Source organism: Hypanus sabinus, chromosome 21 (assembly GCF_030144855.1).
Source record: "Hypanus sabinus isolate sHypSab1 chromosome 21, sHypSab1.hap1, whole genome shotgun sequence".
In the NCBI taxonomy this organism is placed as follows: Eukaryota; Metazoa; Chordata; class Chondrichthyes; order Myliobatiformes; family Dasyatidae; genus Hypanus; species Hypanus sabinus.
In genome coordinates this window covers 58,057,001-58,070,656 of record NC_082726.1, presented here as the reverse complement: position 1 = coordinate 58,070,656, position 13,656 = coordinate 58,057,001, and the positions used below count along the sequence as shown (strand labels likewise).

General features: G+C 42.4%; 1 protein-coding gene across 1 annotated transcript in view; it reads right to left on the bottom strand.

The window, feature by feature from the left end:
• The window catches only part of tmem266 (transmembrane protein 266), a 74,172-nt gene that overhangs the window by 51,266 nt on the left and 9,250 nt on the right, over positions 1-13,656 (bottom strand). Inside the window, exons 3-4 of the mRNA XM_059946107.1 lie at positions 2,733-2,887; positions 1,481-1,554 (exon numbers count right to left, since the gene is read on the bottom strand). Of these exons, the coding sequence (XP_059802090.1) occupies positions 1,481-1,554; positions 2,733-2,887 (229 nt within the window). The remainder of the gene's footprint in view (positions 1-1,480; positions 1,555-2,732; positions 2,888-13,656) is intronic.

Below are 13,656 nucleotides of genomic sequence, written 5' to 3'. Positions count from 1 at the left end.
CCTTGGTGGTATCAATCAAGCTGGTTTGTTGGAGAGATGAATGGACAATGAAATTATTGAGAAGTTATGAATGAAAATGCAATAAAACTTCCTGGATTTACTTCCCAACTTCAGGGAACATTGGTTACTCTACAGCCATCGAACTGACCCACAGACCCAACCATAGTAAGTTGATTTCCAGCCCAAAACCCAGGAGATAAGTCATTAGGTAATAAAGTCAAACACGAGGCGATCTGCAGATGCTGGAAATTCAAACAACACACACAAAATGCTGGTGGAACACAGCAGGCCAGGCAGCATCTATAGGGAGAAGCACTGTTGACGTTTCGGGCCGAGACCCTTTGTCAGGTAATAAAGTCATTTATTTAATTCCTTCATTTAATTTTTCATTTTTTATAATTGTTGAATGGTGCTCTTTTTTTGTTGTATGTCACACCAACATATCATAGCAAATTCCTAACACATGTTTATGGTGTATGAAATTTCATTTGTTTATTTAGTTATTTATTGAGATATAGCACAGAATAGGCCCTTCTGCCACCAGTAAACCCTGCTTTAACCCTAGCCTAATCATAGAGCAATTTACAATGACCAAATGGTATGTCTTTGGACTGTGGGAGGAAACCCATGCGGTCACAGGGAGAGTGTACAAACTCCTCACAGACAGCAGCGGGAATTGAATTCAGGTCACTGGTACAGTAAAGCCTTGTGCTAATCACTACACTACCATGCTGTCCCTTGATTGTTGATCCTCTTTATTTTTTATTGTCCCATTTCTTTCTTTCTCTCTCTCTCTCTCTCTCTCTCTCTCTCTCTCTCTCTCTCTCTCTCTCTCTCTCTCATTGTCTATCAGTCCCTCTATTCATTTTGAATAACATTTCAAATAATTGTTATTAAAGGATTGGAGATGAGTAAATAAAGCACATTTGGAGGATTGTCTTCCAATTGGCTAATAGTCTGCTTCACTTCTAATTACTTATTATTTTTTATTTAGTGACACAGCACGGTAACAAGCCCCCCTGGCCCAATGACTCTGTGCTGCCCAATTACATCCATGTGACCAATTGACATACCAGCTTGTACGTCTTTGGGATGGCAAGGAAAGAGCACACTGTCATGGGGAGAACATACCAACTCCTTACAGACTGCTACAGGAATTGAACCTGGGTCGCTGGTGCTATAATAATGTTCCACCTCTACTCCGCCCAAAATGGCTGATTGACCAACTGGATAATTGGCTGCGTGACAATATAGCTCAGGATTGGATGTTTTGGGTGATCAAAGATGAGGCAGATTTGGCAGGTCACAAGATAGAACCTCCAGAGTTGCATCCAACTGGAGTTGGCTCCTCAACCAGTCGTCATTTTAACATTATCAGAGGATTCACTAGTAAAGAAGTTAGCATTGCTGTGTCAACACGGGGGTCCATGTCAGCAAGAATCAGTGTTTAGCAAGCAGTAGACCAGCAGTGAGAACTTACCTCTGTGAAGAAGACAGAGAGGATGACGAGACTTATCCAGTGAATGACTCCAGCAAACTGGAATGCACTGCTAACTTCAAACGGAAAGAATAGTAATTAGAAAAGGTAGAGATGGGTGCAGAATTTAAAGAGAGAGGGAAAATGGGAAGAAAAGTAAGTAGAAAAGGTAAAGATGGTGACAGTATTTTCTTCAGGAGGCACACAGTACTCACTCATTAACATTGCACAATGGGGTCATTACAATGTCTGGGATCTGTACTCAAACTGAGTAACATTACATATGGGAATTAGTACTCATAATGAGAAGCACTACACATGGGTTAGTACTGACAGAGTAGCACTGAGTAACATTACACATAGTTGTTAGTATTCTTACTGAGTAAATTACACATGGGAGTTAGAGAAATTTCATCTGAGGTGTTACACATGGGTTAGTACTGATTGAGTACTGTTACATATGGGTGTTAGTACTGCCTGAGTAATATTACACATGGGAGTTAGTACTCAGATAGTAACATTACACATGGGGGTTAGCACTTATACTGAGTGACATTACACACAGAGTTAGTTCTCATACCGACTAACATTACACATGGGTTAGTACTGACTGAGTAACATTACACACAGGAGCTAGTACTCATACTGAGTAACATTACACCTAGGAGTTAGTGCTGACTGCATAACATTACACATGGGAATTGTACTCATATTGAGTAACATTACACTTGGGAATTAGTAATGAATAACAATACACATGGTAATAGGTACTCAGATTGAGTAATAATACACATGCATTAGTACCAACTGAGTAACATTACACACAGGAGTTAGTACTAACAGAGTAACAATAGACATGAGAGTTAGTCCTCATACTGAGTAACATTACAAACTGGGATCTGTTCCTGCATGAAACATTCTAACTACTGAAGTAACTCTACATATATACATGTGTGTGTTCATTCTGATACTGAGTGAAATCGCAGACCTTCGGTATTCACACTGGGATCTGTACTCAGAGCATCCAACTGCCTGGATATAAGCAACACATCACACAGGGAAAGAATATCACAGTAATGCTGGTGATGAGGACAATCCACTTACACTGATTAACAATGCACACTGTATAACACCCCACACTCAGACCTGCGCATGCACCTAGTGACAATAGACACTGGTCAGTCTTCACAGGGGTCCGAGCACTCACTCCTCGGTGTTGGGGCTGACATGGAGTAACGATTGGGTTAGTACTCACACTGAAGCAGCTTGGTGTCGATGAGGAGTTCCAGAGTGAGGAGAAGGACGACCAGGATCACAGCTGCCACCAGGAAGCAGTTGAGCCCAACACTCAGCAGGACCACCTGCCAGACTGCCGCTCGCCTCCCACAGCACGGCTTCAGCCAGTTCGAGCTGGGTGCCCGCGGGTGCACAACAAACAGGGTCAGAGTTAGTGGGTGACATTTGACAGGATGTCGCAATAAATGCACAATTCTGATCTGTGAACTTTGTACGTGATCAAATCAGAGCAGACAGGTAGATACTAAAATAATCTGACTGAGCCACAGAATGGGTGAAAATGTTGTTTTAGACATTTAGATGAAAGATGAGAAATGAACTACGTTGAAACTGCTTGCGTGACTCTCAAAATTCTCGGTCAGGCAGCATCTGTGGAGGGAAATAAACAAGATGATGTTTCGGGCTGAGACCCTCATCAAAGCAGTTTCAGTGCAAAGTTTTAAACCCAGTTTTTTGGTCTTAGTCGTGAACATCAACTCTTCATTCGCCATCACAGACGCTGTGGGACTTGCTGAGTTAGAACACAGAATGTTACAGCACAGTACAGGGCAGCCACACCCTATGTAGTGGAGAGTCAAATGAATACTTCAGCTAATGATATTGTGCCACAATTTAACCGAGCCTAAGATCAGTCTAAACATCTGTTTCCACATAGCCTTCCGCTTTTCTATCATTCCTGTGCCTATATAGAAGTCTTTTAAATGTCTCGAATGTGGAAATGATTCAGACAGTGTGTAGCTTGAGTGGTTGTTGGCTGGGCTGAGTTGTTCTCTGAACTTGGCAATTTATTTGCAAACGTTTGTCATCGTGCGAGGAGACATCGTCAGAGTGCTGTTGATTGTGGTGTATCCCCCAAATGCTTGGCTTTTATATACGTTCCAATCAACTGATTGGATGTCATTTTGGAAACTTAATTGTGATGTGCGGAGGAAATTTTGTTGCTGATTGGCTGTGTGACGAACTTTGTGTATCATAGTCTGGAATTTTGCCCACATCGGCCCATAAATAGGATCAAAGTCTACGTGTTTATTTACAGAGTTATTCACTGAAAACCACACTTCTAGGATGTGGGTGCATATAAAGATGCCTACAAGGTCGATAATACACCAACCAAGAAGCGACCAAACAGGTTGTCCTTCCGCACATACAAAATATCGCGGAAATGACGACCCGACTGCTCCAAAAACATAGAATTTCAGTCGCACACAAGCCAACAGCAGCAGTGAGGAAAGTACTTTGCAGACCAGAAAAACAAACCAAGCTACTAGATAAGGCTAACATAGTTTACAAAATCCAATGCATGGACTGCTACAAATATTATGTTGGCCAAACTGGAAGAAAACTACCCACAAGGATCCATGAACTTCAACAGGGTGTAAAGCAGCATGACCAACTCTCCCTGGTCTAACCATGAAGACTGAGAAAGACATAAATTTGACCGGGCATCAGTGAAAGTCATGAAGTGAGTGAAAATGTGGCACGCAATTCTATAAACAAACATATGGACCTCAATCCTATTTATCAGCTGATGCAGGAAAAATTCCTGACCACAACACACAAAATTTGTCACACAGCCAGGATTGGAGAACAGCTCAACCCAACTGTCTCTAATGTATCTGCCTCTACCACCACCCCATCCACATACCCTCTGTGTATAAAATCTAACTCTGACATCCCCTCAATTCTTTTCTCCAGTCACCTGAAAATTATGGTCTCATTTCCACCTGGGAAAAGTCTCTGGCTGTCTACTCTATCTATGCCTCATCAACATTTACACCTCTATCAAGTCACCTCTCACCCTCCTTTGCTCCTAACTCGCTCAACCTTTCCTCAGATAGCATCCGGGTAAATCTCTTTTGTACCCTCTCCAAAGCTTTCACATCCTTCCTATAATGAGACAACCAGAAATGAAGATAATATTCCAAGTGTGGTCTAGCCAGTGTGTTAAAGAGCTGCTACATTTGTGTGTGTTGCCCAGGAGTTCCAGCATATGCAGAATCCCTTGTGTTTCTGCAGAAATGCAACAACATCAGCAGCTTGACTGTACTATTGCTTTTCCAAGTATTAACAAAGAAGGAATGGCAGACTAAATCCCATTTAACATGGTAGCATTTTGTATAAGACACATTTCAGACCAGAATCAGTGACACCCACAAAATGCTGGAGGAATTTGACAAGTCAGATAGCATCTATGGAAAGGAATAAACAGTCAACGTTTTGGGCAAGACCCTTCTTCAGGACTGAAATATTAGAGGGAAGATGCCAAAAAGAAAGGAGAGGGGGGAAGGAGGATAGCTGGAAGATGATAGGTGTATCCAAGTGGGTGGGGAAGGTAAAGGGCTGGTGAAGAAGGAATCTGATTGGAGAGGAGAGTGGACCTTGGGAGGAAAGGAAGGAGCAGGGGACCCAGGGGAGGCGATAGGCAAGTGAGAAGAGGTAAAAGACCAGACAGGGGAATAGAAGAAGAGGGGACAACAATGGAAAAATATTTACTGGAAGGAGAAATTAATATTCATGCCAGGTTGGAGACTGCTAGATGGAATGTACAATGTCTATAAAAAGTATTCACCCCACCCCCCAGAAGTTTTCATGTTTTACTATTTTATAACATTGAATCACAGTGGATTTAATTTGGCTTTTCTGACACTGATCAATAGAAAAAGACTCTATGTGTCAAAGTGAAAACAGATCTCTACGAAGTGATCTAAATTAATTACAAATATAAAAGACAAAATAATTGATGATGTAAGTATTCACCACCCTCCTTTAATATGACACACCAGATCATCACTGGTGCAGCCAATTGGTTTTAGAAGTCACATAATTAGTTAAATGGAGATCTGTTTTTGGAGACCTATGTGCAGTCAAGGTGTTTCAATTGACTGTAATAAAAATACACCTGTATCTGGAAGATCCAACTGCTGGTGAGTCAGTATCCTGGCAAAAACTACACCAAGAAGACAAAAGAACACTCCAGGCAACTCTATGAAAATGTTATTGAAAAGCACAAGTCAGGAGATGGATACAAGAAAATTTCCAAGTCACTGAATATTCCTTGGGGTACAGATCAAGAAATGGAAAAAATGTGACACTGCCTATGTGTAAATGTAAATCTGCCTAGAGCAAGCCCTCCTCAAAAACTGAGTGACCGTGCAAGAAAGGGACGAGTAAGGGAGGCCAGCAAGAGACCTGTGACAACTCTGGAGGTGTTACAAGCTTCAGTGACTGAGATTGGAGAGTTTGCACATACAACAGCTGTTGTCCGGATGGTTCACCAGTCATAGCTTTGTGGGAGAGTGGCAAAGGGAAAGCCATGAAATCTTGGCTAGAGTTTGCCAGAAGGTTCTGAAGACTCTGACGTTAGCTGGAAGAAGGTTCTAATGATGAAACCAAAATTGAGCTTTTTAGCCATCAGACTAAAAGCTATGTTTGGCATAAGCCAAACACCGCATGTCATCAAAACACACCATCCCTACCGTGAAGCACGGTGGTGACTGCATCGTGCTGTGGGGGTGCTTCACTGCAGCAGGCCCTGGAAGGCTTGTGAAGGTAGAGGGTAAAATGAATGCAGAAAAATACAGGGAAACCCCTGAAGAAAAATCTGATGCAGTCTGCAAGAGAACTGCGACTTGGGAGAAGGTTTGTTTTTCATCAAGACAGTGACTCTTAGCATAAGGCCAAAGGCCAAAGCTACTCAGGAATGGGTTAAAAAGAACAAAGTTAATGTCCTGGAGTGGCCAAGTCAGAGTCCAGACCTGGACATGAAAAGGGCTATTCACACACGGTCGTCATGCAACCTGACAGAGCTTGTAGTTTTGTAATAAAGAATGGAGAAAAATTGCAGAGTCCGGGTGTGCAAAGCTGGAAGAGACCCATCCATACAGACTCAAGGCTGTAATTGCTGCCAAAGGTGCATCTGCTAAATACTGACTTGAAGGGAGTGAATACTCATGCAATCAATTATTTTGTGTTTTATATTTTTAATTAAATTAGATCACTTTGTAGAGATCTGTTTTCACTATGACATGAAATAGTCTTTTTCTGTTGGTCACTGTCAAAAAAGCCAAATTGAATCCACTGTGATTCAACGTTGTTAAACAATAAAAAATGAAAACTTCCAAGACAGTGGGGGTGTGTGAATACTTTTTATAGGCACTGTAAGGTGCTCCTCCATCCTAAAGGTGGCCTCATCTTGGCAGAAGAGGAGGCCATGGACTGTAATGTTGGAACAGGAATGGGAAAGGGAATTAAAATGCTTGGCCCGTGGTAAGTTCCATTTTTGACAGATGGACACACACAAAATACTGGAGGAACTCAGCATATCAGGTAGCATCTATGGAGTGGAGGAAATGGTTGGTGTTTCAGGCCAAGACCCTTCATCTGCAGAATCTCTTATGTTTAGAATCAGTATCACTTTTATTATCACTGACGTGTTGTGAGATTTGCTGTTTGTGGCAGCGTTATAGTGCAATACAAGAAAATACTATATTACGTTAAGAATATATAATGAATAAACTCTTCTTGAGTTTTCAAGGTACAGGTTTTCTCTTTTCTCTTTGGAGTGTAGAAGAATGGTTATGAGAGGTATAGATAGGGTGGATAGTCAGTACCTGTTTCCCAGGGCACCAATAGCAAACACCAGAGGGCATATATACAAAATTAAGGGAGGGAAGTTTAGGGGAGACATCAGGGGTAAGTTTTTTACACAGAGGGTTGTGAGTGCCTGGAATGACTTGCCAGGGATGATGGTGGAGGCTAAAACATTAGGGGTATTTAAGAGCCTCTTGGACAGGCACATGGATGAAAGAAAAATGGAGGGTAATGGGGTAGTGTGGGTTTAGTACTTTTTTAAGGATTATATGGGTCGGCACAACATGGAGGGCTGAAGGGCCTGTACTGTGCTGTAGTGTTCTATGGTTCTATCGGTATCGATTTAAATCGATGTTTCGATGACAAACTCTGCCATCTTCATCAAGAGTGATGTCTAGGCATGCCTAGTCCGGTGGTATTTATACTCCCGTTGTCCATCCCACCTGATTGGTTAGTACTCATCCAATCAGGTTTCTGTCGTCCCACCTTGTTTACAATCTAATTACAGTTCTTAGAGTGAGACCTTTGTCTATGTTAAAACTCCTTACTCTAGTTTTATTTTAAGCCACTGATGTTTGAAAAATATAGCAGATTGTAAACTTTGCAGTTTAATTAGTGAACAGTTCTCTTAAGTACAAGCAACAATTAGCACAGGGTGTAAACCTGTCGTAATTACAACACTGCCTCAACACAATCTGTGCTCCAGTCAATCACTTCTCACACCAGAAGGCCAGGGTGAACTGTGAGATAACCTGAGGTACAAGTGGGCAGGAGTGATTATGAAGCTTGGACCATCTTCAGTCAAAGTCAAAACCAAGTTTATTGTCATCTGCTCAAGTCCATGTCTTCATCAGTGCAATGAAGAACCTATTTACAGCAGGATCAGATTCACAACATTCAAAATGAAACAAACATAATTTATACACAAATACTGTATACAACAAAGAACACAATTAGAACAAGGACAACAATCACTGTAGTGCAAAGTGATTATGGTGTTGCTATTCTAAGGTGATTAGGATTGTGCAGGTTGGTTGAAGAGGCTGCAGAGGGTTGTAAATTCAGCCAGCTCCATCACAGGCACCAGCCTCCCCATTATTGAGGATACTTTCAAAAGGCGATGCCTCAAAAAGGCAGCATTCATCATTATGTATGCCCACCATCCAGGACACGTCCTCAGTGCTACCAGGAGCCTGAAAACGCACATGCAATATTTTAGAAATGGCTTCTTCTCCTCCGCCATCAGACTTCTGGACGGTCCAGAAACCCATGAAGTCGCTGTTTAGTTCTCTTTTTGCACTACTTTTTAAAAATATATTTCTTATTGTAACTTATAGTAACTTTAAAATACATTGCAATTTAAAATATAAGACCACAGTCTGTGCGGATTGGTGATAACATACCCTCTTCGCTGACGGTCAACACTGGCGCACCTCAGGGGTATGTGCTTAGCCCACTGCTCTACTCTCTGTATACACATGACTGTGTGGCTGGGCATAGCTCAAATACCATCTACAAATTTGCTGACAATACAACCATTTTTGGTAGAATCTCAGGTGGTGACGAGAGGGCGTACAGGAGTGAGATATGCCAACTTGTGGAGTGGTGCCGCAGCAACAACCTGGCACTCAATGTCAGTAAGACGAAAGAGCTGATTGTGGACTTCAGGAAGGGTAAGACGAAGGAACACATACCAATCCTCATAGAGGGATCAGAATTGGAGAGAGTGAGCGGCTTCAAGTTCCTGGGTGTCAAGGTCTCTGAGGATCTAACCTGGTCCCAATACACTGATGTAGTCATAAAGAAGGCAAGACAGCGGCTATACTTTATTAGGAGTTTGAAGCAATTTGGCATGTTAACAAATACACTCAACAACGCCTATAGAGGTTTCTGACAGGCTGCATCACTGTCTGGAATGGATGGGCTTTGGACACTAACTCACTTTTTTAATATACAGTATTTCTGTTTTTGCACATTTTTAAATAATCTATTCAATACATGTAATTGATTTACTTGCTTATTTATTATGTTTTATTTTATTTATTATTATTATTATTTTTCTCTCTCTCTGCTAGATTATGTATTGCATTGAACTGCTGCTGCTAAGTTAACAAATTTCACATCACATGCCGGTGATAATGAACCTGATTCTGATTCTCACTGTACTGCTGTGCAAAACAATTCACGACATATGTCAGTGATAATGAATCTGAACAGAATGGTTGAAGGGAAGTAGCTGTTCTGAAACCTGGTGGTTGGGACTCCAGGCTTCTCTACCAACTGCCCAGTGGTAGTTGTGAGATGGCATGGCCTGGGTAGTTGGGTTTCTTTACAACAGATGTTGCCTTCCTGAAGCAGTGGGGAGGGATGTGTCTGTGATTTATTGATCTGCGTTCACTACAATCTGCTGCTTGCTGTGCTCCTGTGCATTTTAATTGCCATACCAGACCATGGTGCAACTGGCCAGGTATCAGAAGTACATCTGTAGATGATTACTGGAGCTCAGTGACAAGCTAAACTTTCTTTACATTTTAGGTGCATTTAAAGTGTTAACAGTGGGTGTGCGGGTGATTACTCAAGGACAATTGACAACAGTAATCTCTCTGGTGTAATCCTGAACTATTATTTTGTGTCAGTTAACTGGAGATAAAGCAGATGGTTAAAGCTGGTCAACTGGGCAACATGGTAGCGTGGTGGTTAGCGAGATGTTATTGCAGCTTTGGCCATTTCAGAATTCGGAGTTCAATTGGAGTCGTTAGTATGGAGTTTTTATACTCTCCCTGTGACCGCATGGGTTTCCTCCAGGTGCACTGGTTTCCTCCCACAGTCCAAAGACGTACCGGTTAGCAGGTTAATTGGTCATTGTAAATTGTCCTGCAATCAGGCAGGATTAAATAGATGGGCTACAGTACGGAACAGGCTTACTGCATTGAAAGAGCTTGTTCTGTACAGTATCCCTAAATAAATAAATAACAACAGGATTACATTCATACACAAGGAACTCAGCAAGTCAGGCAGCATCTATGGAGGGGAAAAAACTGTTGACAAATTCCAGCCAGGTACAGGAGGCTTGAGGAGAGTTTATTCATCATATACGCCAGGAAAGCACTAGATCCATTTTATAAACAGTTGACATTTCAGGACGAGGCAATACTGTGTACACAATATACTGACAGTATCATAAAGAATATGATGTCTAAGTTGTATGCAATATATAGAAAGAACCACATCCAATTAAATGACAGCATATACAATATTCTGACACTATGGATTAAAGACTTTGGCTCAATCAGTTTAGAGAGATGGTGAAGATTCTCCTCAAATACTCTAGCATGGCATGGTGACCGAGTGATCAGCACATTTACTCTACAGCACTAGATGTAAGATCGGGGTTCGATTCCTACCATTGTCTATAGGAATTTGTATGTTCTCCCCATGACTGCATTGGTTTCCTCTGGGTGCTCTGGTTTCCTCCCACATTCCAAAGGTGTACGATTAGAGTTAGTGAATTGTGGGCACGCTATGCTGTCATGGCGTCACTAGTGGGCGGCTCAGTACAATCCTCGCTGATTTGATTTGATGCAAACTATGCATTTCACTGTAATTTATTGTACATGTGAAAGATAAAGCTAATTTTTTACCTTAAAATTCAGCTGTCCACAGCATACAAGTAATGATTCTAGAATTGCTTTATTGTAGACTGAGTGGGGATAGAGTTGGGGCTGTGGGGAGGTGGGGAAGGTGCAGATAGTGGGTTACATCACATCAGGTATGATCACAGCTCCGTCTATTGGGGAACCCAATCCCTCTCCACGGACTCTGTCTGTACTTCTTGTTGTGTCATATCAAGAAACAAACAATCAAAGCCCACCCTGGACATGCTCTCTTCTCAGTCACCCATCAGGCAGAACATACAGACACCTGAACACACACACCACCAGGCTCAGGCACAGCCTTTTTTCCTGCTGTTACAAGAGTCCTTACATATTGAAGTGTCCACCTTCAATATACCTATTGTATACTTAACTTCACAATCTACTTCATCATGGCCCTTACAGTTTACCGTCTACTTGCACTGCACTCGCTATATTCTACTGTTCCCTCGTACACCTCAAACTACGTATCTTTTTGAGATGATCTGCATGAACAGCTTGCAAATTGAAGTTTTTCTCTGCACCATATGTACTGTACATGGAAACACTGAAACATACAGTGAGGTCATAAACATAAGAAAGTCAGCAGATGCAGAAAAAAAGAAAAAAAAAGAGTCTGCAGATGCTGGAAATCCAAAGCAACAAACACAAAATGCTGGAGGAACTCAGCAGGTCAGCTAGCAGTGATGGAAATGAACAGGTAGTCAACATTTCGGGCCAAGCCCTCCCTCAGGAAGAAGGGTTTGGGCCTGAAACTTTAACTGCCTATTCATTTTCTTTGTGCATTTTGTGTGTGATATAGTGAAATGTGTCATTCACTACCGTTTGTCAAGCCCCATTTGTGTCAACGACCAACACAGTCCCCAGGACAAACAGTTCACAAGTATGGCTTATTAACCCGAAGTCACTTCTCAGTCTTAGGAACGAGAGAGGAAACGAGAGCGTATGGAAGCAAGTCATGCAGTCACAAAAGAATGCACAAACTCCTTACAGGGTCTGGCAGGAATTGAACCCCGATTGCTAGACCTTAATGCATTACATTAAACACTACACTATCGTGCCGCCTGGTTACAAGTCACCAATTACCAATCCTACTGGATAGTGGATCAGACTACAGCAGACAAGGGCTAGACACCCATACGTGTTTGCATCCACCCTCAGTAGCCACGTTATCAGGTACAAAGGTGGAAGCCAGTGTGGTCTTCTGCTGCTGTAGCCCATCCATTTCAAGGTTTGATGAATTGCACATTCAGAAAAGCTCTTCGACCCACCACTGTTGTAATGCATGGACATTTGAGTTACTGTTGCCTTCAAGTCAACTTGAACCAGTATGGCTGTTCTCCTGGGACATCTCTCATTAACAAGGTGCTTTTGCCCACAGAACTGCCACTCATTAGACATTTTTTGTTTTTTGCTCCATTCTCTGTAAACGCTAGAGAATGTTGTGTGTGAAAATCCCAGGAGATCAGCAGTTTCTGAGATACTCAAGCCACCCCATCTGGTGCCAGTAATCATTCCACGGTCAAAGTCACTTAGGTCAAATTTCTTCCCCCATTTCTCCCCCCATATAAGGCTAGAACTTGCGGGTGTGAATTGGGATGATGCTTTTGCAGGGAAATGTACTATGGACATGTGGTCAATGTTTAGGGGTATCTTGCAGGATGTTAGGGATAAATTTGTCCCGGTGAGGAAGATAAAGAATGGTAGGGTGAAGGAACCATGGGTGACAAGTGAAGTGGAAAATCTAGTCAGGTGGAAGAAGGCAGCATACATGAGGTTTAGGAAGCAAGGATCAGATGAGTCTATTGAGGAATATATGGTAGCAAGAAAGGAGCTTAAGAAGGGGCTGAGAAGAGCAAGAAGGGGGCATGAGAAGGCCTTGGCAAGTAGGGTAAAGGAAAACCCCAAGGCATTCTTCAATTATGTGAAGAACAAACGGATGACAGGAGTAAAGGTAGGGCCGATTAGAGATAAAAGTGGGAAGATGTGCCTGGAGGCTGTGGAAGTGAGCGAGGTCCTCAATGAATACTTCTCTTCGGTATTCACCAATGAGAGGGAACTTGATGATGGTGAGGACAACATGAGTGAAGTTAATGTTCTGGAGTATGTTGATATTAAGGGCGAGGGGGTGTTGGAGCTGTTAAAATACATTAGGACGGATAAGTCCCCGGGGCCTGACGGGATATTCCCCAGGCTGCTCCACGAGGCGAGGGAAGAGATTGCTGAGCCTCTGGCTAGGATCTTTACATCCTTGTTGTCCACAGGAATGGTACCGGAGGATTGGAGGGAGGCCAATGTTGTCCCCTTGTTCAAAAAGGGTAGTAGGGATAGTCCGGGTAATTATAGACCAGTGAGCCTTACATCTGTGGTGGGAAAGCTGTTGGAAAAGATTCTTAGAGATAGGATCTATGGGCATTTAGAGAATCATGGTCTGATCAGGGACAGTCAGTATGGCTTTGTGAAGGGCAGATCATGCCTAACAAGCCTGATAGTTCTTTGAGGAGGTGACCAGGCATATAGATGAGGGTAGTGCAGTGGATGTGATCTACATGGATTTTAGTAAGGCACTTGACAAGGTTCCACACGGTAGGCTTATTCAGAATATCAGAAGGCATGGGATCCAGGGAAGTTTAGCCGGGT